Source organism: Manihot esculenta, chromosome 1 (assembly GCF_001659605.2).
Source record: "Manihot esculenta cultivar AM560-2 chromosome 1, M.esculenta_v8, whole genome shotgun sequence".
Taxonomy (NCBI): Eukaryota; Viridiplantae; Streptophyta; class Magnoliopsida; order Malpighiales; family Euphorbiaceae; genus Manihot; species Manihot esculenta.
In genome coordinates, this window is record NC_035161.2 from 26,218,169 (window position 1) to 26,241,112 (window position 22,944).

Below are 22,944 nucleotides of genomic sequence, written 5' to 3' on the forward strand. Positions count from 1 at the left end.
ACATATGAGAGACAACACAAGGTGCTCACGTGAAAGCTGGTCTGGTCTGGTCCACACCATTCACACTCACACTACTTCTCAGGTAATGTCCCACTGTTTTCAAAATTCACTTAGAAAAAAAAACAAGAACATATTAGAAAAAGTCGAGGCAAGAATAGATGCAAAGATATGCTGTAGGGGAAATGCCGAGAAAGAAACCATCACGTGCAAAGATTAAGACAACTTAAAACCCTACAAATCTCACATGATCAAAGAATTCAGCATATGTATTGAGTGTGTCTTAAGGAAGGTGTAGGCCTAATTCACATGCCTAATCTAGCTTTAGATACCAACTTTGGAGTTTAATAGTAAATTAATTATATAAAATTATTTCAAGAATTGAAATTCAAATGAAATTTGAAATTTAACAAAGAATTGACTCCACACTGTAATAATATTTCAATTTTTAGATAAATTCTGAACCGAAATTGAGACCATAAATCCATAGTTATGCCATTTCTATTGATTATAATTTTTGACATCGTGCTGTGAGTACGAGAAATTGATGAAAATAAATATTAGGTGGGGCTTGTAAGAGTTTGCATGCAAAGCCCAATTCGGAGAAAGGAGGCTACAGTTTCAATGTACAGAGGCTTGGGCGGCCTTTCACTTTTGCTTCAAGATGATAACAATAACCCAAAAGCGACTTAACGAGGATTTTTTTTATTATTATTTTTTTCATCTCCTATCTTAATTCTATTTATGTATTTATTTACTTTTTTATTGAAAAAAAAGAGAGTTAGTGGAATATAAACACCTATTAACAAAATTTAACTTGGATAAGTACAAAATTGTGTGAGGTTACCTTTTGGGTTAAGATTCCCAACTCCAAACCCTAGTTTTATAATTACAGCAGCTATATTAATATTGAAATATGATCAAAACCCTAGCTACTTTTGAATCATCAGCCTTTTCACCATGTCAGATTGGTCAGATCTCCCTGCTGACCTTCTGCTTCAGATAGCCCAAAAGATATACTCCTTCGAAGACTTATTTGCTTTTAGCTTAGTGTCTCGTGCATGTAACGAGGTAGCTTTGGAGGAAAATTCCAAGAGATCGTCAAACACAGCCCCTTGGCTCATTCTTCCTGAGAAAAATGGCACTGCTAGTGAATCCCGCGAGTTCTTGAGCCTCTACAGAGGCAGAGTTTCTCGTCTTTTACTGCCAGAAGCCAAAGGTAAGCAGTGCCTATCCTCCCAAGGATGGCTTATGATCATAGAATTTCAAAGAGAAATTAGCCTTGTACATCCTATTTCTCATCTAAAGATCTCTCTCCCTCAAATTATAAGATCCACAGATTTCTTTACTGATAAAATAAGTAAGTTTGTATTATCATCCAATCCTAGTAGTAATTCAGATTTCAGGGTGATGGCTATTTACGGAGGTGATAAAAGATTGGCCTGCTGCAGACCTGGAGATGAAGAATGGACGAAAATCCGTACGAGTTCTTCTCCTTGCACCGATTTGATAAATTACAAGGGACAATTCTGTGTTCTTGATGATGAGTATAGGGTTTTGGCAGTTAATTTTAAAGGTTCTAATTCAGCTGCAAATGTTCAGCTATTTTCGGAACTAACAACCCCAGATTTTAGAACCCTATGGGAGTTAAGGAGGCGGCTTCTGCTTATGCATTGGTTTCAGATTGGCAGGTGGATGCGGTGTTATTTGGTTGAATCAGAAGGAGCACTATTGATAGTTATGCATGTTACATATGGAAGTCACATTGTTCGATCTGATTATAGATACAAAAGTTGCAATTTTGAAATTTTTAAACTGGACTCTTCCAAAAAAGGATTGCAAGCAGTGAATAGCTTAGGGAACAAAGCACTGTTCTTGGGAGAACATTCATCTTCTTTCTTAATTACAGCTCATCGTGGATCTGGATACAAGCCTAATTGCATATACTATGCTGAAGATTTATCTGGAGAGATAGAAGAGATCGAAGATGTGGGTGTTTACAACCTCACAGATGGGTGCACTGAGCCCCTTCCCAAGAATGCATATGTGAGTCGTGGCAGTCCAGCCTTGTGGGTTCAACCTAGTTTCTAATAGTATTTGATATATGTGAGTCAATGAGCAATTTGGTTTAGCATTGAGTTTTGATTCTACAAGTTCAAATAAACTAACTAAAAAAAAGAAAATCTTAGTAGGTCTGGTCTTTTTATTTGGAGTGTTAAAGATTAATTACTTTCTTTATGATTTGTTATGTTTGTTAAAGGCTCATACGATTACAAAAAAATCAAGCAATGAATGCTTACTCTATGGAAAAAGTTTGAGTTTGAATCATTTTGGAAAATTTTTAGAATTGAAAATTCTGAAAACTCAAGTAAATTTCATAACTCAAACAAATAAATTTTCAGTTATTTGATTTTTAGAAACCATATTTATAAATGAAAAGAAATTAAATAATTAAATTTATTTCTTTATTAAAATTTATTTTTTTAGATTTTAATTATTTAAATTGATATTAGAGTACGAATAAAATTAAAATTTATAATTTTATTTGCACTTAGATTCTATTTTAATTATTATAATAAAACTAAAGTTCTATAAGAAATTAATAATAATAAAATTGCATTATAAATTCATATATATTAATGCTAATTTAAACTAAAATTCAACAAGTTCATTGTTTATAAATAAAATGTATTAAAAATTAATTTTTAAATTTATGATAGGTGGCAAATTTATTAAAAAAATATAATTTTTTGATAAATATATATTATATATGATGAGTACGAAAAATGAATTGTAAATATGTTGAGTAGAATTGAATTAACAATAGAGAGTAAATCTGAGATTTCAGATTTACTTATAGTTTATTTTTACTTTTTTTGATAAAACAAATTGAAATATATAAAGATTTTTAAATTAATTTTGGTCAGTCAAGTATAATTATTGATACTGTCGAACAATCAAATATTAATCTAAATAAAAATTAGCTCATTAACCACTCTTAATTAACAAATAAACTATATGATTAATTTTATAAAACTTAATTTGCTAGAAATTATGAATTTGAATGATTATATACAGTTTAATTAGATGATTATTAGATTGTATCAATTAAATAAATAATAATTTCATAAAAAGTATAAATAACCTAGAAATTATGAATAAAGATGAAGTATTAAAATTAATTTTATTTTACAATTCTTGCTAACAATACCTTAAAAAATCCTTTTATCAATTCCTTAAATAAAAGCAATTAGCTGGTGAAATAAATTATACAATAACAAACGTAAAACTAATATGAAAAGGGTAAGAAGATTTCAACCTAGAGTTTCCTTTTAAAAATGTTCTTCCTAATCTAAAGAGGAATAGAAGTAAATCCTATCTAAAAGATAACAATCCCAAAAAAGTATCTTCTTTCCAAAATGGTGCCTGAAATTAGACTTTTTAATGGTGATATATGCTCAATTGAATGGTTGGTTCTGAAATTCGATTTTGCATAAGCTGTGCCCAAAGTTTGCACCACGTCTCCATTCGCTTCTCACTATAACAGTCGGTATAAAGCATGATCACGTGTAAGGTAATTGTTATCTAAACTTTCAAAATAGAATTTTTTTCACGAGATAGAGTAATATATGCCAAGATCATTGTAATAATAAAATATCCACTAATTTAACAGTATCAAATCAAATTAAATATATTAAAATACATGTTAAATATCCATAATTTACATTCTATCCATTTATGAATATTAATTTAAAAAATTTATATTAAAAATAGTAAGAAGAAATTATATGCAAAGATTTTTTTATCAATGCATGGATTCAATTTAAATAGAAATAGGTAAAATTAATAATTGAATTTCAATTAAAATTAATTAATTAAATATTATGATATAATTAACTTTATATTAATTATTTTAATTAATATTTTATATTAAAAATAATTTGAGGTGAATAAATACTAAATGGAGACAATATGCTTATTGATTTTTTTTAATATCATTTTAGGTGCATATATAATTTATACCATTATATCTAACATCATGTAGCTATGTACGCTTATTTTTTTTTATTGAGTATTAAATAATACAATAATTATAAGTGATATTTAGAAATTTAATTGATGTAGCTGAAAATAAAGGTGAATTGCGATCTGTTAATTTGTAAAAGATAAAATTGAGGCGATTGATACTTATGAATAGCCACTCGGACGAGCAAATTTACAGATAAAATTGAGGTGATTGATACTTATGAATAGCCGCTCAGACGGACAAATTAATAATTTGGTAAAATGGATAAATAGAATGAACAATTTTGAAATAAATATATAAGAATGTGCACCTTTATTTTTGTGGACACTAGTTTTTATATGGTAATAAATTAGAGTTAATTATTAAATCTCCTGAAAATACTAGTTAATAAAAGATTTTCTTAATGGTAACTTTTCATGAACACTTGATCGACTCTGAAGAATACTAGTCTTGATCGAGTATTGAGAAATATGGTATTTTAATCCTTTCTTTTATGGGTGAAACCTTTATAATAGCGTGTCAATTTATTAAATTTTTTTATATAACTTTATTTTAAAATGAAAACTCATTACCTACTTTTAAAATAATTATTATGTCCAATCAATAATAATCGTTATTATTAATGCATCGATAAACACAAATACATCATTTTCTTAAATATATTTATTAACAATTGAATGTTAATTTATAACTTTTTAACAAAATTATACTATAGTTTTTTATAGTTTTAATAAAGATGCTAATTATTCTTAAATCTAAGTTTTGTGATCATTCCACGATATCTTAATATTATTATTTTTCTATTTTTGACAATAAATAATTATTTAATTTTTTTTTCATAATTTTCTTTAATTTTTTTATTTTTCTTCTCCATGTCAATTATACATACACATATATACATGTTATTATCTTAAATTTGTTGTTATAAACATGTATATGTGGCGATTTTGTCTATCTAGTTTAACTTATAATTTTTTTCTTGATTAAATAAACTACTTAATATGAGGTACATAATTTTTTTCTTGATTAAATAAACTACTTAATATGAGGTACATATATTTTATGACAACAATATAATTCTAATATTAAAAGTTAAATTAAAGTCACTAAGATTAATTTTATAATAATAATAATAATAATAATAATAATAATAATAATAATAATAATAATAATAATAACAACAAACACTATTCAAACTACTAGTAAATAAAAATTAATAAGGACACTTAATATAGTTATTAAAAAATAATGATACAAATGTAATAACTAGAAATAAAATATGCAATAAATCAAAATAAATTTTTAAGAATGCGGTAGACTTTTCTTAAATAACCTAAAAATCAGCATAGGTTTAAAAAATTTAATTAGTAGATGCAATATGTATATTTTGGTTTTTAAATTTAAAAGTGTAAAATATTATTGAGATTGAATCTAGGGAAATATATACTACAATGAGTTAATTAATTTGATTTAGTATAAATTTATTTATTTCTTAAGTTTAGTAATATTTTAATTAAAATTAAAATAATGATTTATATTTAATTTTAGTATAATAAAAAATAATTTAAACATTAAATAAATTAAAGGGTAAATTTAATAAATTTAGTAAACTATGGGGGCAAATTTGATAAAATTAATGCACCAAAATTAAGAAATTTGGTGAATTATAAGGCCAAATTTTAAAAATTTAATGGAGGCAATACTACAATACTATAAGGGATTTGAAGGGGCAGTGGGGTAAGTGCCACCATTATCCCGACCCTAAATATGCTCTAGGACTAAATTGTATATTAAAATAAAATTTTAAAAAATAATCATAAAAATTTTTAATTTTTTTCTATCTTATATTTTAATTATATTTATTTACTTTTTTTTTTTAATTTAACTAGCTATGCTAAATTGTGAGAGGTTATCCTTCCCCTATAGGTTAAGAATTTCCCAAGTTCATACCCTAGTTTTATAATTAAGCTACTATATTAATATTGAAATCCGATCAAAACCGTAGCTACTTGTGAATCATCAGCATTTTTACCTGACAGATTTATTTGTCACGACCTATATAAATTTAAATTTTAGTAGAAAGCGATAGTAAAAGATAAAAGGAAAGTTAATTATATATATAAAAATATTATATTCCTATCCATTTAAGAATTACATATATAAATCCTTTCCTCTATTTTTTTTAATTTTATTATTTTGTGATTCAATCAACATTTTGAACTACATAATCATTTTTGTAACTTAGTTATATATTTTGGGACTAATATATCTGCTGCATGTTGAAATTAGGCATGACATTGCATTTTTTATTAATTTTTATCCATAAAAGAAACATATTTTAATTAAAAATTTTTATTTAAATTTACATATTCTAAATTTTAAAGTAAATAAGAATTTCTATGTTTATTGATATAGTTTTATTTTTTAAATTTACACATTAAATAATTCGTTGTGTAATTCATATTCTTTTATATATTTTTTTAATGCTATTAGTATTAATTTTAAATCAATCAAAATTAATTATCTATTATAAAGATAATAACAAAGTTTATCCAAATTTAAGATATGATTATCTAATTTAATCTATGAATTAGAAAGATTACAATAGATAAATATTATCATAATTTATAATTTTATTTAAGTAAAAATTAATTCCATTAAAATATTAAATAAATAAATGTATTTTTTATTTTTTAATCGATACAATAGAAATACGTGAAATTTATTAAATAAATTTTGAATAGTAGACGATTAAAAATATAATTTTAATATATATTATTAAATTTTTTTACATAGATTTTCAATTCAAATGAAGAATATTTATATTTAATTTAAAGTTTCTAAATATTAAAAATTTATATATTTTAATATTTTCTTAACTAATTCCTAAAATTAATTGAACAAATAAAATAATTTATAAATTATTAATTCACTACAAAAATTGATGATTTTATTTTTTTATTTTAAAAATTTTATTTCACTAATGTTTTTAATATTCATTAAATAAATTTAATTTCTTATTTTAATAGCTATTTTAAAAATATAAAATTATTATTTTAATAATTTTCTTAATATTTTTCTAATATTGAAAAATGTTATTTTAATAATTCTTATTTTGAAATTAATTTAATCGTATTTAAATTAATTTAGAACCTTATTTTAGATTTTCTTAATAAATTTCAAAATTAATTTAAAAAAATAAAATTATAATCTAATGTACATCATTATTAAGAAATTTTAATCTTATTATATTGTTATATATCCTTTAAAGTTTTCTTAATTAACTAAAATTATTTTAAATAATAGAATTATTATCTATTTTAAAAATTAAATTTTAAATAATAAAATTATTAATTATTTAAATAATTAAATTAAATAAAATTTATAAATAATTGAAAACTTAAATGCATTGTAAGAAATCCCATTATTTCCGCTCTTCCACTTCATTCTTTCTCAATAATTTAAGTTAGTTCATTAATCAAATCAAACATTTAACTCAAAAAGTCCTTTTAATCAGAAATAATAAGTGGACTTAGAGGAGGATGAGATGCCTCAATTATTTTGATAAAAAAGAAGGAAGAAGACTCCTTTGTCAACTTTTGCAAAAAACACTGAATGTGGAGAAGATTCAAGTTTACAAAAGGCGAATACGTAGGAGATTAAGTCAAACGGAATATTTGATTCAAACGGAATATTTGATTTATCTCTGAAAATTTTACATTATAAACAAAATAGTAAAATAAGAAGAAGAAAAAGAAAGCATAATTTAATTAATAGGGTGGAATGCAAATTATATAACATTTATACTATTATAAGCTTCCATTATTTTCTGAAAATAAATTGTATTTAAAAGTTTTTGTTGCTATAATATATTTTTTATGAAAATATTTTTTATAAAAAAAATATTTTTTTACAAAATAATTTATTTTTTATTATTTAATTATAATTTAAAAAATAAAAAATATTAATAAATTTATATATATAATTTTAATAAGATTTTTAAAGTTATTTTCATTAAAAATAACTTATTTTGTTTTTAAAACATTAGAAAATATATCTTTGAAACAAATGAATCCAAAAAAGAGTTGATATTTACAGAAGAAACCCTAGACTTTTGAATTATACGTGTATCGGATAATTTTGAAGAGATGATCGAAGGAATGCTTAATGAACAGACCATTTTAGAGATATAAGGGCAACGGAAAGAGTAACAGAGAAAGCAGTCACGAGAATTGAGATAAAGTCTTCTTTGCCTTTTTCTTTTTATAATTCATCAACATAGACATAATAATAAAGTTGAAAGTGTAAATGAACAGTATTCAGAAAATATATCACAAATTAAGATGAGTAGAGAAGACATGTAATGAATGATCTTATCTACAACAAAGAGATAAAGTAAAAGAAATTGAGACCATTATAATCATGAGCACACATGAGAGACAACACGAAAGCTGGTCTGGTCTGGTCCATTCACACTCATATTTCTCAGGTAATGTCCCACTGTTTTCAAAATTCACTTAGAAAAAAAAAAAAGAATATATTGGAAAAATAAGGCAAGAATAGATGCAAAGATATGCTGTAGTGGAAATGCGGAGAAAGAAACCATCACGTGCAAAGATTAAGACAACTTAAAACCCTACAAATCTCACATGATCAAAGAATTCAGCATATGTATTGAGTGTGTCTTAAGGAAGGTATGGGCCTAATTCACATGCCTAATCTAGCTTTAGCTACATAATTACAAAGCCTTAGGGCAGACAAGTAGTTGTGATTAGGAAAAAAATTGTCATTTATAAAAAAAAAGAATTATTTAAAAAAAATAAATAAAATTCATTTATTTATATTTTAAATTTATAATAAATCGAATAAGCAAAAATTTTGAGTATACTTGATTGTTGAATTCCAAATTTCAAAAAAATTGCATCAAACAAAATTTGTTTTTATTATTTTAACTGGGCTTTTATTTTTAACTAATGGAGAAATAATTTAAGTGTATATTATATAATATAATACTTATTAACAACCAACTTTAGAGTTTAAATAGTAAATTAGTATGAATTTTCATTAAAATAATTACATAAAATCATTTCAAGAATTGGAATTCAAACCAAATTTGAAACTGACAAAGGAATCAGAGTCGAAACTGTACTAAGATTTCAATTTTTAGATAAATTCTGAACCGAAACTACCAATGGTTCTAATTTTTGACATCATGCTGCGAGTATAAGACATTGATGAAAATAGATATTGGATGGGGCTTGTAAGAGTGCGTGCAAAGCCCAATTAGGAGAAACAAGGCTAAGCCACAGCTTCAATGCACAAAGATTTTGGCCGCGTTTCAATCATGTCTCACATTCTCGGTTTAAAAAAAAAAATTTATATATAATAGGTAATACATAAAATTTAAATTAATTATTTTAAATAAAATAAAAAATAAATTTAAAAATTATTTAAATAAATTTGAATCTAAACGTTATATCTTAATTATTGAGGATAACAATATCCTAACTCATGTGCGGATTGCAGCTTCAAGATTTCTTGATCTTAGCAACTTGATGAGGATATTTACCAGCAAACAAATCTATCTAACCACAATGTTTATGTTGGATATTGATAATGGATCTTAGCAATAATGGATTCACATTCAATATTAAAAATCTTTGCTAATCCGATACTAATGGATTAATAATTTCTTACTAATTTTAATATTTATAAGGGAATTTAATAATAGATAATTTAATAAAAATTAATATGTTCCGTTATTAATTTTTAAAAAATATTAAAAAAATTATGTTTAACTATTTATTTTTTTATTATATTTTACATTAAATTAATTTAGTTAAAAATTAAATTGTATATTAGGCTAAAATTATTTTTTTTTAAAATAACGATAAAACTTTTTTAATTTTTTTCATCTCCCCTCTTAATTATATTTATGTATTTCTTTATATTTAACTTTTTTTTTTCTGAAAAAAAAGGAAGAGAGTTATTGAAATTTAAACACCTGTTAATAAAATTTAACTTGGCTATACTAAGTTGTGTGAGGTTACTTTTCCGTATAGGTGAAGGATTCCCCCAAAGTCCAAACCCTAGTTTTACAATTCTAGCCGCTATATTATTATTGAAATCCCATCAAAAACCCTAGCTGCTCGTGAATCATCAGCCTTTTCACCATGTCAGATTGGTCAGATCTCCCTAGTGACCTCCTGCTTCAGATAGCCCAAAAGATAAACTCCTTCGAAGACTTATTTGCTTTTAGCCTGGTGTCTCGTGCATGGAACGAGGTAGCTTCGGAGGAAAATTCTAAGAGATCGTGAGCAATTTTTCAAATCATGCAATATTTTAAAAAAAATTATCAATTCAGACAGGATCCGAAAATATTTTCGGATCCTGTGTGTCAACGTAGCGTGTTCGACAGTCAGACTGTCGAACACGATAGTTCGACAGCCAGAGTGTCGAACAAATAGAAGTTCGACACTCTGAGTGGTGAACTCATACTTATTCAGCTTGTTCGGCACTCACAGTGCCGAACAAGCTGAATTTACGCTCCCGCCAAACAGTGCCATGCAAGGTTTGCAAGCATGCTTTCTCTTCGACACTGTAAGTGCCGAAGAAAGCCATGCTGCCACATGCATGCAAGCATGCTTTTGCATGCACTTGCATGCATATGCAAAGATTTATAATTATATTTTTTATTAATTTATCTCTAAAATAAAATTAAAAATTATAATAAAGTTAATCTTTTTTAAAAAATATAATAAATTAAATTAACAAAATATTTAATTTGATTTGTATTTTCTTTTTAAAATTTTTAATTTTTTTTAATTTTTATATTATAATATTATATAAATTTATTAATATTAATTTTATTTTATGTTAAGTTAATTTAAATAATTTTTAATATTAATTTTATTTTATGTTAAGTTAATTTAAATAATTTTTAATATCTAATAAAATGTAATTTTTTTAAATAAAAATAATTAAGAAAATAGAATTTAATAATTTTGAAAAAATATAATAAAATAAATTATATTAATATTTATAATAAAATATAATAATAAAAAATATATTTTATATAATAAAATATTAATATAATTTATTTTTTCAATTTTAATTATATTTTTTCAAAATTATTAAATTCTATTTTCTTAATTATTTTTATTTAAAAAATTACATTTTATTAGATATTAAAAATTATTTAAATTAACTTAACATAAAATAAAATTAATATTAATAAATTTATATAATATTATAATATAAAAATTAAAAAAAATTAAAAATTTTAAAAAGAAAATACAAATCGAATTAAATATTTTGTTAATTTAATTTATTATATTTTTTAAAAAAGATTAACTTTATTATAATTTTTAATTTTATTTTAGAGATAAATTAATAAAAAATATAATTATAAATCTTTGCATATGCATGCAAGTGCATGCAAAAGCATGCTTGCATGCAAAAGCATGCTTGCATGCATAAGCATGCTTGCATGCATGTGGCAGCATGGCTTTCTTCGGCACTTACAGTGTCGAAGAGAAAGCATGCTTGCAAACCTTGCATGGCACTGTTTGGGGGGAGCGTAAATTCAGCTTGTCCGGCACTTTGAGTGCCGAACAAGCTGAATAAGTATGAGTTCACCACTCAGAGTGTCGAACTTCTATTTGTTCGACACTCTGGCTGTCGAACTAGCGTGTTCACACGCTACGTTGACACACAGGATCCGAAAATATTTTCGGATCCTGTCTGAATTGATAATTTTTTTTAAAATATTGCATGATTTGAAAAATTGCTCAGAGATCGTCAAACACAGCTCCTTGGCTCATTCTTCCTGAGAAAAATGGCACTGGCAGTGAATCCCGGGAGTTCTTGAGCCTCTACAGAGGCAGAGTTTATCGTCTTTTACTGCCAGAAGCCAAAGGTAAGCAGTGCCTATCCTCCCAAGGATGGCTTATGATCATCGAATTTCATAGGGTAATCAGCCTTGTGCATCCTATTTCTCATCTAAAGATCTCACTGCCTCAATTTATAAGATATCCAGATGGAGAAGATGGTAAATATTTCTATATTGATAAAATAAGTAAATTTGTATTATCATCCAATCCTAGTAGGACTTCAGATTTCAGGGTGATGGCTATTTATGGAGATGATAAAAAATTGGCCTGCTGCAGACCTGGAGATGAAGAATGGACGAAAATCGATTTGGGTTCTTCTCCTTGCACCGATCTAATAAATTACAAGGGACAATTTTGTGTTCTTGATGAAAAGTTTAGGGTTTTGGCAGTTGATTTTAAAGGTCCTAATTCAGCTGCAAATGTTCAGCTAGTTTCGGAACTAGAACCAAAGTTTAGAGCAATATGGGAGTTAAGGAGGCGGCTTCAGCTTATACACGGGGCACCTGCCAGGTGGATTCAGTTTTATGTGGTTGAATCAGAAGGAGCAATAATGATAGTCAGGCGGATGAAACAAGTACGTCGCGTTGTTGGTGAGTCTGATAGTAGATATCAAAGTTGCAAGTTTGAAATTTTGAAACAGGACTTTGATGAAAAAAGATGGCGAGTAGTGAAGAACTTGGGGAATAAGGCACTGTTCTTGGGAGAACATTCATCTTCTTTCTTCATTACAGCTCATTGTGGATCTGGATGCAAGCCTAATTGCATATATTATGCTGAAGATTTATCTGCAGAAATAGAAGACGTTGGTGTCTACAACCTCACATATGGATGCACTGAGCCCCTTTTCAAGGATGCATATGTGAATCATGGTAGTCCAGCCTTATGGGTTCAGCCTGGTTTCTGAAGTCTTCCCTATATTTGAGTCGATGAGCAATTTGGTTCAGCATTGAGCTTTGATTTTACAAGTCCAAATAAATTCTGGTTAAAAAAAGAGAGAAAATTTAGTTGGTCTGATCTTTCTTGCTCTATGGAAGAAAGTTTTAGTTTGAATCTCCGTGGGAAATTTTTACAATTGAGAATTTCTGAAAACTCAAATAAATTTCATAACCCAAACGAATTGAGACTTTGAGTGCAGTGTGCAGCACATGGTTTTCAGCAGTCGCAAGCAAGCAGGATAGAAAATTTGGCGCAGGTTTCATGGCTGATGTGCTAACTTAAGAGAGTTCAACAGTCTATCTTTTTTAGATAGGAGAAATTTTTAGCTTTTCTTTGGATTATGGTCCTCATGTGTTCTTTGTTTCTGTTTTGTGGTTGTAGTAGTTTGTTCTACTTCTAAATCCCATCCAAATTCATACTTTCAATTCTAATAAAATATTATCTTTTCTGTACATCTTTATTATTGGTCCAAATAAATATTGCAACAAATTTCCCAAATACTTATTTTTTTCAATATTTTTTATATTTTTTTAAAATCATAGTATGGAGAAAGTGTTATTGAAAAGAAAAGAAAAGAAAATAAAATATAGGTGGAATTACCAAACACACTAGTAAATTAAAGGAAAAAATATCAATAAAGTATTTTATACATTTATTCATTTTCACTTTAAAATTTATAATTTAATTTATATTAAAATAATATCTGTATTATATTATTCTCTAAATTAAAATATAAGAATTTATTACTAATAAAAAATTATTCAATACATCACAGCAAGATTACAATAGAGATATCATCAAATTAAGAGGGAAAAAGAGAATGGTGAAGGTTTATTATAGTTTTAACTATAATTAATTAAATAATTTAAATTAATTATGTTAGAAATGATCTAAAAGTCATTTGAGTTAGTTGAAGTTTGAACTTTTTAAAAGTTTGGATTCTGATTATAAAAAAATTGGAAAGTTTGAGATTATTTTGAATATTTTCCCCAAATTTTATTATAATAAAATGTTAGTATTAATTAATAAAAGGTAGAATAATATATCTATTGCATCTAAAAATAAATAGGATAATTTCAAATAAGATTGAAAAAAAAAAACAGATTAGCAAAGCAGCTTTTGTAAATAGCCTTTTATTATGATCATTACTTGTGCATTTTAGCTTATTTTTTTCATATAAAAAATTATTTTAAAATTTTATTCAATACTCAAATTTTCTGTTTTTTAATTGTTTTTTATTGATATAAATTATTATCTTAATATTATTAAAATAATTACTTGAAATTAATATAAAAATCTTAAGTTTTTATTGTATATTTTAAAAAATAACTTATTTTATATTTAATAAAATTATAACCTTAATTATTTATTACATATGTCTTTACTATCACAGTAACAAAACAACTGAAAAGGAAATATCATGGTAAGATTTTAAAGATGGCATGCCTAAAAATCTTAAATTAAAAAAAAAAAAAATTCTTCATTTAATATATTTTTTATTGGGTTTGGTCAAGAAGTTTTGGTAACCGAAGAGCCAATCTAACGCATAGTCTCATGTGGTTAATAAAATGAAATTTTAATTTTTTTCTCCACCATTAAATACTATTGTGATATTTAAAAATTAAATTAAAAATAATTTTTTATTACAATAAATTATATTATAACACATATAATTTAATGTTTATATTTTTAATTTTAATTATAATGTTTTTATTTTATTAATAAAATAATTTTTTTAATTATAATTATACTTGTATTTTTATAAATTAATATTTAAATATTATAATTACTTATGCTTATATTTTGTATAAATTAATCTTATCATATATTTATTAAATTTTAAAGTTTTACATTTAAAACATAAAAGTAAAATAAAACTTAAATAAAAAATTATAATACAATATACAATCAAATTCAAGGCCAAAGTATCCTTTCTTGTTTAACTTTCTCCTCTTTAGTAAATTTTTTTTTTCATTTAGAGTAAAAAGGAAACAAGATATTGTTTTTTCAATTTTTATTTTTTTTGTTTTTCACGTATTAAAATTTACAAAAGCATAGATTAATTTATAAATATAATATTCAGAAATTAATTTATAAAAATATAGAAATTAATTTTTAATTAAAAATATAAAATTTAAATTAAAAATAATTTTACTAATCAAACAAATATGTATTTTTTTATAAGAAAAATATATAAAAACTAGAAAAACTTAACATGACATGCACCAATATTTCCATAATCCAAACAAGCATAATTCAACCTAGGCTTTGCATATTAAGTGCAAAAATCTTCAAAATCTTTTTCACTAAATTTTGTCCAGCTTCGCATAATTTTCCGATTCAATTTAATCTAAATTGAATAATTTTTAAATTTATTTTTCACTTTTAACTTAAAATAATTAATTTAATTTATTTAAAAATTTATAACTTAACTAATATATATTCAATCTCAATTATATTTGCAAAACAGTGTGAGAATCATTCCCACGAGCAAAGTGGGCTCCACAATTAAAGTGTGTTGCCCAATAGAATATAAAACATACAAAGAAAATGACCCTCACAATTATGAAGAACTCCACCGGTACTAACTGTACCAGGCTTTTCCTGCGTTTATCCATACACGTCTACTACAAAATAGTTTTTTTTAGAGACACATAGTCTCAGATAAATAATAAATTTATTATTTAAGTTAAAATTTTATTTATTTCTAGATTATATTTTATTTATTGTTAATAATAACTTTTTAAAGACAAAAATTTATTAATTCTCTAAACATTATATTATCTGTTTTTAATAATTAATTTTTAAAGTAAATAATAATTATTCTCTATATATTATATTATATGTATTTAATAATAAATTTTTTAAAATAAAAATTTATTAGTCTCTAAAATATTATATTATTTATTTTTAATTTTTTTAAATAAAAATTAAAAATTGAAGAATATAATTTAAGTTTTCTCGAATTTACTCAAATAAACGTACTATTAAATTAAGTGCTATTTATTTCTAATTTTATAAGGTTAATTTTATTTATATAAAATATTTTTAATATTTTTAATTTATTAAATAAAAAATTCATCATTCGCATCGCATATATTTAACTAAAAAATTATATATTTTTTGATAAATAAAATTAACTATATAAGATGAAATCGGCTAAATTAAGTATTTTAATGATTTTAAGTTAAGTTGATTAACATAGCTTATATTGATAAAAATAATTTATACATTATTTTTTAATTAAATTTATACTTTTAAACTTTGTAGATTATAATGAATTTTGATATTTTATTAATTTATTTTAAAAATGCATTATTATTATAAATAAAAAAAAGGAGGGAAACGATGTGGGAAGTCTTACATTTGATAATAACGAATGCAATGTCAATATTGAGTTTTTTTTTAAAATTATAATATAATTTTTTAAATTTAAAAATTATATTTTTATTTTAGTTATATTTAATTTAGATTAAATTATACAATGAAAAAATAATGATAAACAAATATTTTTTATGAATAATTAATTATTTGAAAACTTAATATTTAATAGAAAGTCATAAAATTTACCAGATCTCCCGATAGCATCCACGCTTTTCCATTCTAAATTTGTCGTACCCTAAATATTCCTAATAAACAGAAAAGAAATTGAGGAACTGCAATATTTGGTTTCAAGAATAAAGGGGCAATCTTCCTCTCTTTTTTTTTCTTCTTCCTCTCCTCCTCTATTTTCTCTGCAACTTTGATAAAATTAACCTTATCTCTAAAATTTGCAGATTTAACTTAAGTGTCAGAAGGTATTCACCGAAAGCATCTAGTAGGGCCTTGACTCTTTTTTTTTTTTTTTCTCTATTTTACAAGTTCCCTTTCAAGATCATATTATGAAACCCATTTTATGAAGTAAGAAAAAAATTCTTCATCAAAATGGCGTTGTATGCCATTTTCTTGTCTTTAGCGTAAACAGCCTTGTAGGGCTTTATGTCGGTGAATCATTGTTTTAGCATGCTGCATCATTGATTAAAAAGGCTTCCATGATTTCTTGGCTCTCAAACTAAAGCAGCACAGTTCTGCCATCTAAAGGGATAGCTTTAACCAAAAAACACTCCTTCTTTGGCAAAGTAATCATGCAAATAGAGCACTATGTTAAAATTCAAGCAAGTCACAATAGCAGAATTAGCAAGCCGCTCATCATTAATACATTTGACATCATCTGGTATAATATAGCATTAGAGGAAAGATTTCATTTTATCAGTGGTATGAACTATATAAACTTTTTTTATTATAAATTAAATTACATAGTTTTATTTAAAAAATACTTCAAATCATAAAGTATTTTTTTTTTATAATTTTTCTATTAAATGAGAACCCATGACATAGGTTGGCTTAAAAAAATAATTAATTATGTTTGGAATATCCTCTTGCTTATGTAATAACATAGTTCTGACCATCATTCTTTAATCTATAAGCTTAGACCAAATCTCAACATTTAGAAGCAATGGGAAAAAAAATCCTGAATTAGTAATTGAAGCAAGGTCAGAGCATATCCCAACAGACTAGCACTTTTTGTAATGAGGCCACAACTGCCAATCAGCAAGTGGAAGAGCAACCTAACTAATTTAAATGATTTATAATTAGTTAATAATTATGTTTTGTTTGGATACGCCTTGTCTAAACTGAAGACATTTGTCCTTGGCGTCGGCCATCATCGTCAGTAACTCTCCGAGGATTATTCCTGCATGAGAAGCTGACGATTGCTACAGTATTAGAATCACCCCTCCCTTTCTATTTGTAAAAATTGTAACAGCATTGCATATCATTTATCAAATTAATTTGCTGAGTTATTATTATATCAAGAGATTTGCACAAGAATAAAAATTTATTACCATTTAATCTGTAAAGATTATTATTTTTTCTTTTTTAATTTTTTTTCTATTGGTTCAAAATGTCATGTCTAGAATGCAATTTTTTGAAGACGAATTGAGAATTTTATTATATAGTAAATGACTAGTCTTATTAGCTAGCCGGCCAAATCAGGCTGCCGGCCTTGAGCACCACAAAACTTAACCTATAAGTAAAGCCATTCAATATTATTCTCTTCATGCAATCACTCACCATTAATCCTTTACTTGCTGTTGTTCCCTGAATAAATTTTCTACAAGAACCCATAACTCATCAGAAACTAATCCTTCCAAAAGAAGACATGAGGCAAGCTGGGAGGTACTCAGGATTACTACTCAGCGGAGGCTTATCAGCGAGAACTGGGCCTCACTCATTGCCTCTGGCAAGGATCAAGAAGATCATGAAGAAATCAGGAGATGATGTGAAGATGATCTCTGGGGAAGCCCCAATTGTTTTCTCAAAGGCATGTGAGCTCTTCATTGAAGAGCTAACAACAAGGTCTTGGATGGTGACCATGCAAGGCAAGAGAAGGACTCTTCATAAAGAGGATGTTGCCTCTGCTGTTATAGCCACTGATATCTTTGATTTTCTCGTTAATTTGGTGGCTAATAATTCAAGCAACTCCACGGATAACACTGAGGAAATCGGCTCATGACTCGATCATGCACCATATATATTCCTTCTCAAGCAAATATCCTCGTCTTTCTGACTATTCCTCCATTATCAGAATAAATTAGCTACAATCGTTTTCTGATATTCTACTATTTATTAAGCTTCATCTTAATTTTCTACTGAAATTTTGATGGCAAGATCATTATCCCAACCTATGTCAACTCATTAATTTGTTTCTTTTTGAGGTATAAAATAAAGTTGATGCATCCCATTGGCTATTGGGTAAGAATTTCCATTCTCATTGGTTGGGTTTCAAAATTTTATTATTATTATTATTATTATTATTATTATTATTATTATTATTATTATTATTGAGTTGTTTCCTATTTCAATTTGGAAAGAATTTGAGTTCAATTAATTTTTTCAAAAGAGTCTATTTATTTTTTTTTAATGCAGAATTTGAATTCAAAATCAATATTTGAGTTTTTAATTATTTATTATTTTAAAATAAAAGTGAGAATATATAAGATTTATTATTTTTAAATTTTATTCGTATCGGATCAGCCTAATAAAATATAAAATATTAAAAAAAATGTGAAACCACTAATCTTAACGCTCTGAATTAATTCATAAACTTATTTTTAATTGCATATATTTTTTGTATTTATAACTTTATTCAAATATATTTAACTCTTATATTTATACAAAAGTCACTGAGCATATTTATTCATTCTTAATTAATTGCATAGTGTTTATACCTAAACTTTTTGAAAAGAAAAACAAAGCACATTGCATGCTTAATTAGGTTATTGTGGATAGATAATAAATTATTTCATTGGTGTCCATTTTTTTTACGTTATAATAATATAAATAAATTATTATAATTTTATTTTATTTTTAAAAATTTCTCAAATTATTTTTTAATATTTAATAAAATTTAATAATTTTAAGATGAGTATAATTAAAAAATTATTTTCTTAATATATGTAAAAAAATAAAGTGGTAAAAATTATGAGATAAATAGAATATTATTTAATATTATAATTAAAATTGACTAACCCTAATATTTTTAGACATATTTATTATTTGGTTCTATTAGTAGTTTTCATATTAGAATTTATATATGGGTGATTTAGAGGATGTCTGTGAGGTTTGACATAATCCAATTATTTTTATTTATTATTTTAATAATAAAAAATTGAGAGATTACCAGTTTAATTTTGAAAATATGTGAAGTTACGAATTTTATTCATTATTTTTTTTGTTACTATAATAAATAATTTTAATTTTTAAAAATTAATATTTTGTAACATATAAATATTTATATTTATAAAAATCAATTTAGATGGATTCTTAGTTATGATATGCAAATATAAAAATTAATTTTTAATTTTTAATTAAGTATAAAATTTTTTATACTTATGAAAATCAATTTAGAAGAACTCCAACTATAATACATAAGTATAAAGATTAACTTTTAATTTTTAATTAAGTATAAAATTAAAATTAAAATTTTTATACCTACAGAACATAAAAATTAATTTTTAAGAATTATTAAAATTATGAATTTTAACTTTTAATTTGTATACTTATAGAATAATGATTTTTATGTTTTAAAAATTAAAATGATTTATTATGATTATAAATAAGAAAAATAATTGATAAAACTATAAGTTCATTCATCTTCAAAAATTAAAATAGTAACCTTTCAATTTTTTTATTATTAAAATAATGAATAAAATAATTTTTTATTACAAAAAAAAAATACCACTTAAAAGAATATTTTGACCATTCAGAGACATTTTATTATATAAAAATTAAATTTAAAAATTAATTTATTATTAAAATTTTAATAAATACGAATTTTATGAAATTTCAAGGAAATTCTGTAAATTCTTGCTAATTACGCTGTCGATGTGGGAATCTTTCCCACCTGCTTTCTTAAGTGCAAGCCGTCATAATGTAACTATAAAATTAAATAAATCATATAACTGTTTTAATTTTCTCATCTCTCCTTATCCAAAAACTCCAAATTGAGTATCATTAATTAGAAATTTAAGATAGCTAGAGCCTATGGGAGTTGATAGATGTTTGCCTCGCCTGCATTCATGTTGTAAACTGTCGATATGGCTATCCAAAGATCATGTTCTATGCACATGATAAAAAAAAAAAAAAAATCATAATAACTCTTTTTTTAGATTTTTTTTTATTTTAAAGTATTTCTCATTTTAAAAATTTTAAAATATTTTTATATTTATTTTCACTAGTCTATTTAACACTAATATGTCAAAAAATATGGGAATTTTAAATAAATTATTATAAATTTTCTAAAATTAAAATTAATTTTACTCCCAATTAACAAGATGTTGAATTGAATTGAATAAACTACACAGGCAAAACAAGCGACAAGTCGTCTTTTTGGAAAAACAAAATAGCCAACAGCCAAAATACATTTAACTTTGACTGAACAATTAACACTAATTATATATTAATTAACTCTCATGTTTGTCTTCAATCCTTAATTAACTAACATTATTACAATTTTGGTATAAGTGGAATATCACCCCCTGGCCGTCCATGCATAGTAATCAATCCAATAAACTGCAATTTTCACTGATTAATTGATTAATGTCTGTAATTAAATAAGCTTAATGCAAATTTCAAAAAATATGATTTATGGTAGGTGTATTATCTATATATTTTTTTAAATATTGGGAATAGATAGTAGGGTTTATGATAAATTTTAATTCAGATAATTTATATACTACTCCAGTATTGATATTCTTAATTATGTGATAATTAGGAAAGCATATAAAGGTCTGAAAAAAAAATTGAATAAAAAGAAAATGTCAGAAGTGGGATTTGAACCCACGCCCTCTCACGAAGACCAGAACTTGAGTCTGGCGCCTTAGACCACTCGGCCATCCTGACTTACACGTTCAGTTCACATTATTTAAATATTTTTTGTCATGTTTTCATTTTACTCAAAAAAAAAGAAAAAATTCTTTCAATTTAAACATTGGTTTTAATTTCATTCAATTTGTTTAACTTGAAAAATATAATTATATAGTTCACCTATTTTATAAGTATTCAAATATATGGTGATACTTACAAATGTATATATATATATATATGTTGGTATTCTAGCTTGTGTAAAACCTTTCGCAGAGGGCAATCGATTTTGACTTCTATGGTGTGTGATTTAAAGTATAGTCGTAATTTTATGGCTGATATAAATATTGCAAATGCCAATTTTTTAAGAGGATAATTTAACTATCCCCTTTCAAAAACTTGGCTGGCGTAATATATTGGACTTTGTTTCCCATTGTTTTCGCAAACAAGTACCGAGCAAACTGTTTTCTATGTCACAGACAAATATAAAAATAAAACCTCGCCTTTGATAAGCGGGTTTAGCAACGGAGGAGATGATCAAAAGATTTTTAAACTTTTAAATGCTTTTGTATACTTTTTCTCCCTCTCAAACTTACCTTTGCCTTTTAAGGCTTTGAAGAACGGGACGAATTTTCTGGCTGAACATGATATAAATGCCTAGGGCAGTGACTCGCCCATTTAGCCGTTGTATTTTGTTGATGGTTTTGGATGCTTGCATGTTTTGGATAGCGTTGATCTTCTCATGATTCACTGCTATGCCCCTTTCTGAAATGATATATCCTAGAAACTTCCCAGTTTTTATTCTAAAAGTACACTTTTTCAAGTTCAGCTTCATGTCCGTCTTGTCCAGGACATTAAAGACTCTCTGGATATCCTCCGGGCGTTCTTCCAATGTTCGACATTTTACCACTATGTCGTCTGCATACACTTCGATGATTAATCCCACCATGTCCTTAAAAATTTCTGACACCAATCTTTGGTACATGGTTCCTGCATTTTTTAAACCAGAAGGTATTACCTTGTAGCAATAAACTCCTTCGTCTGTTATGAACGCAGTCTTCTCTGCATCTTTGGTATCCATCATGATTTGGTGGTATCCTAAGATAACGTCAAGGAAAGAGACCACCGCATGACTTGAGGTCGGGTCCACTAATCTGCTAATGGATGGAAATAGGTAATGATCTTTCAGACATACTTTATTTAAGTCAGTGAAGTCCATGCACATTCTCTACTATTAATTACCTTTCCTTACCAAGACTACATTGGCCAGACATGTGGAATACTGTACTTTCTTTATCAACCCAGCTCTCAAAAGCTTATCAAACTCCTCTTTGATCACCTACTGTTTTTTTTTTTTTTGTGAAGCTTCTTTTCTTTTGTTGGACTGGTTTAACGTTCTTGTCAATAGATAGCTTTTGAGTGATAAGATTCAAGTCTACACCTATTACATCCTTTAGAGACCAAGCGAAAGTTAACACTCGATTCTTTAGTAACTCTACCAAATGAGTCTTTATTTCGCCGGTTAGTGCAATACCGAGCCATACCTTTTATTCCTTCCCTATATGGACCTCCTCTATTGGGTCTGCTGGTTTTGGTTTTACGTGAGATTCTAGCTTTTTCAGTAATTCAATGGACATGGTTGCTTTCTTGAGATTTTTTGCTTTGTGTTTGTAACCTTCTTTGACTAAT

General features: G+C 25.5%; 3 protein-coding genes and 1 non-coding gene across 4 annotated transcripts; 3 read left to right on the plus strand and 1 right to left on the minus strand.

Moving 5' to 3' along the window:
- Positions 1 to 957: 957 nt before the first annotated feature.
- LOC110609184 (putative F-box protein At5g55150) lies at positions 958 to 2,088 on the plus strand. The gene has a single exon (XM_021748594.1). The coding sequence runs from the start codon at positions 958 to 960 to the stop codon at positions 2,086 to 2,088; it is 1,131 nt and encodes a 376-aa protein (XP_021604286.1).
- Positions 2,089 to 10,146: 8,058 nt separating this feature from the next.
- Positions 10,147 to 13,269, plus strand: LOC110609190 (putative F-box protein At5g55150). The gene is made up of 3 exons (XM_043957620.1): positions 10,147 to 10,337; positions 10,531 to 10,624; positions 11,819 to 13,269. The coding sequence occupies exons 1-3, from the start codon at positions 10,198 to 10,200 to the stop codon at positions 12,818 to 12,820; spliced, it is 1,236 nt and encodes a 411-aa protein (XP_043813555.1). The 5' UTR covers positions 10,147 to 10,197; the 3' UTR covers positions 12,821 to 13,269.
- Positions 13,270 to 17,970: 4,701 nt separating this feature from the next.
- On the plus strand, positions 17,971 to 18,649 carry LOC110609202 (nuclear transcription factor Y subunit C-3). Its single transcript, XM_021748626.2, has one exon. The coding sequence runs from the start codon at positions 18,053 to 18,055 to the stop codon at positions 18,404 to 18,406; it is 354 nt and encodes a 117-aa protein (XP_021604318.1). The 5' UTR covers positions 17,971 to 18,052; the 3' UTR covers positions 18,407 to 18,649.
- Positions 18,650 to 21,210: 2,561 nt separating this feature from the next.
- On the minus strand, positions 21,211 to 21,294 carry TRNAL-CAA. The gene has a single exon. It is a non-coding gene; the product is annotated as a tRNA-Leu (tRNA).
- Positions 21,295 to 22,944: the final 1,650 nt, after the last annotated feature.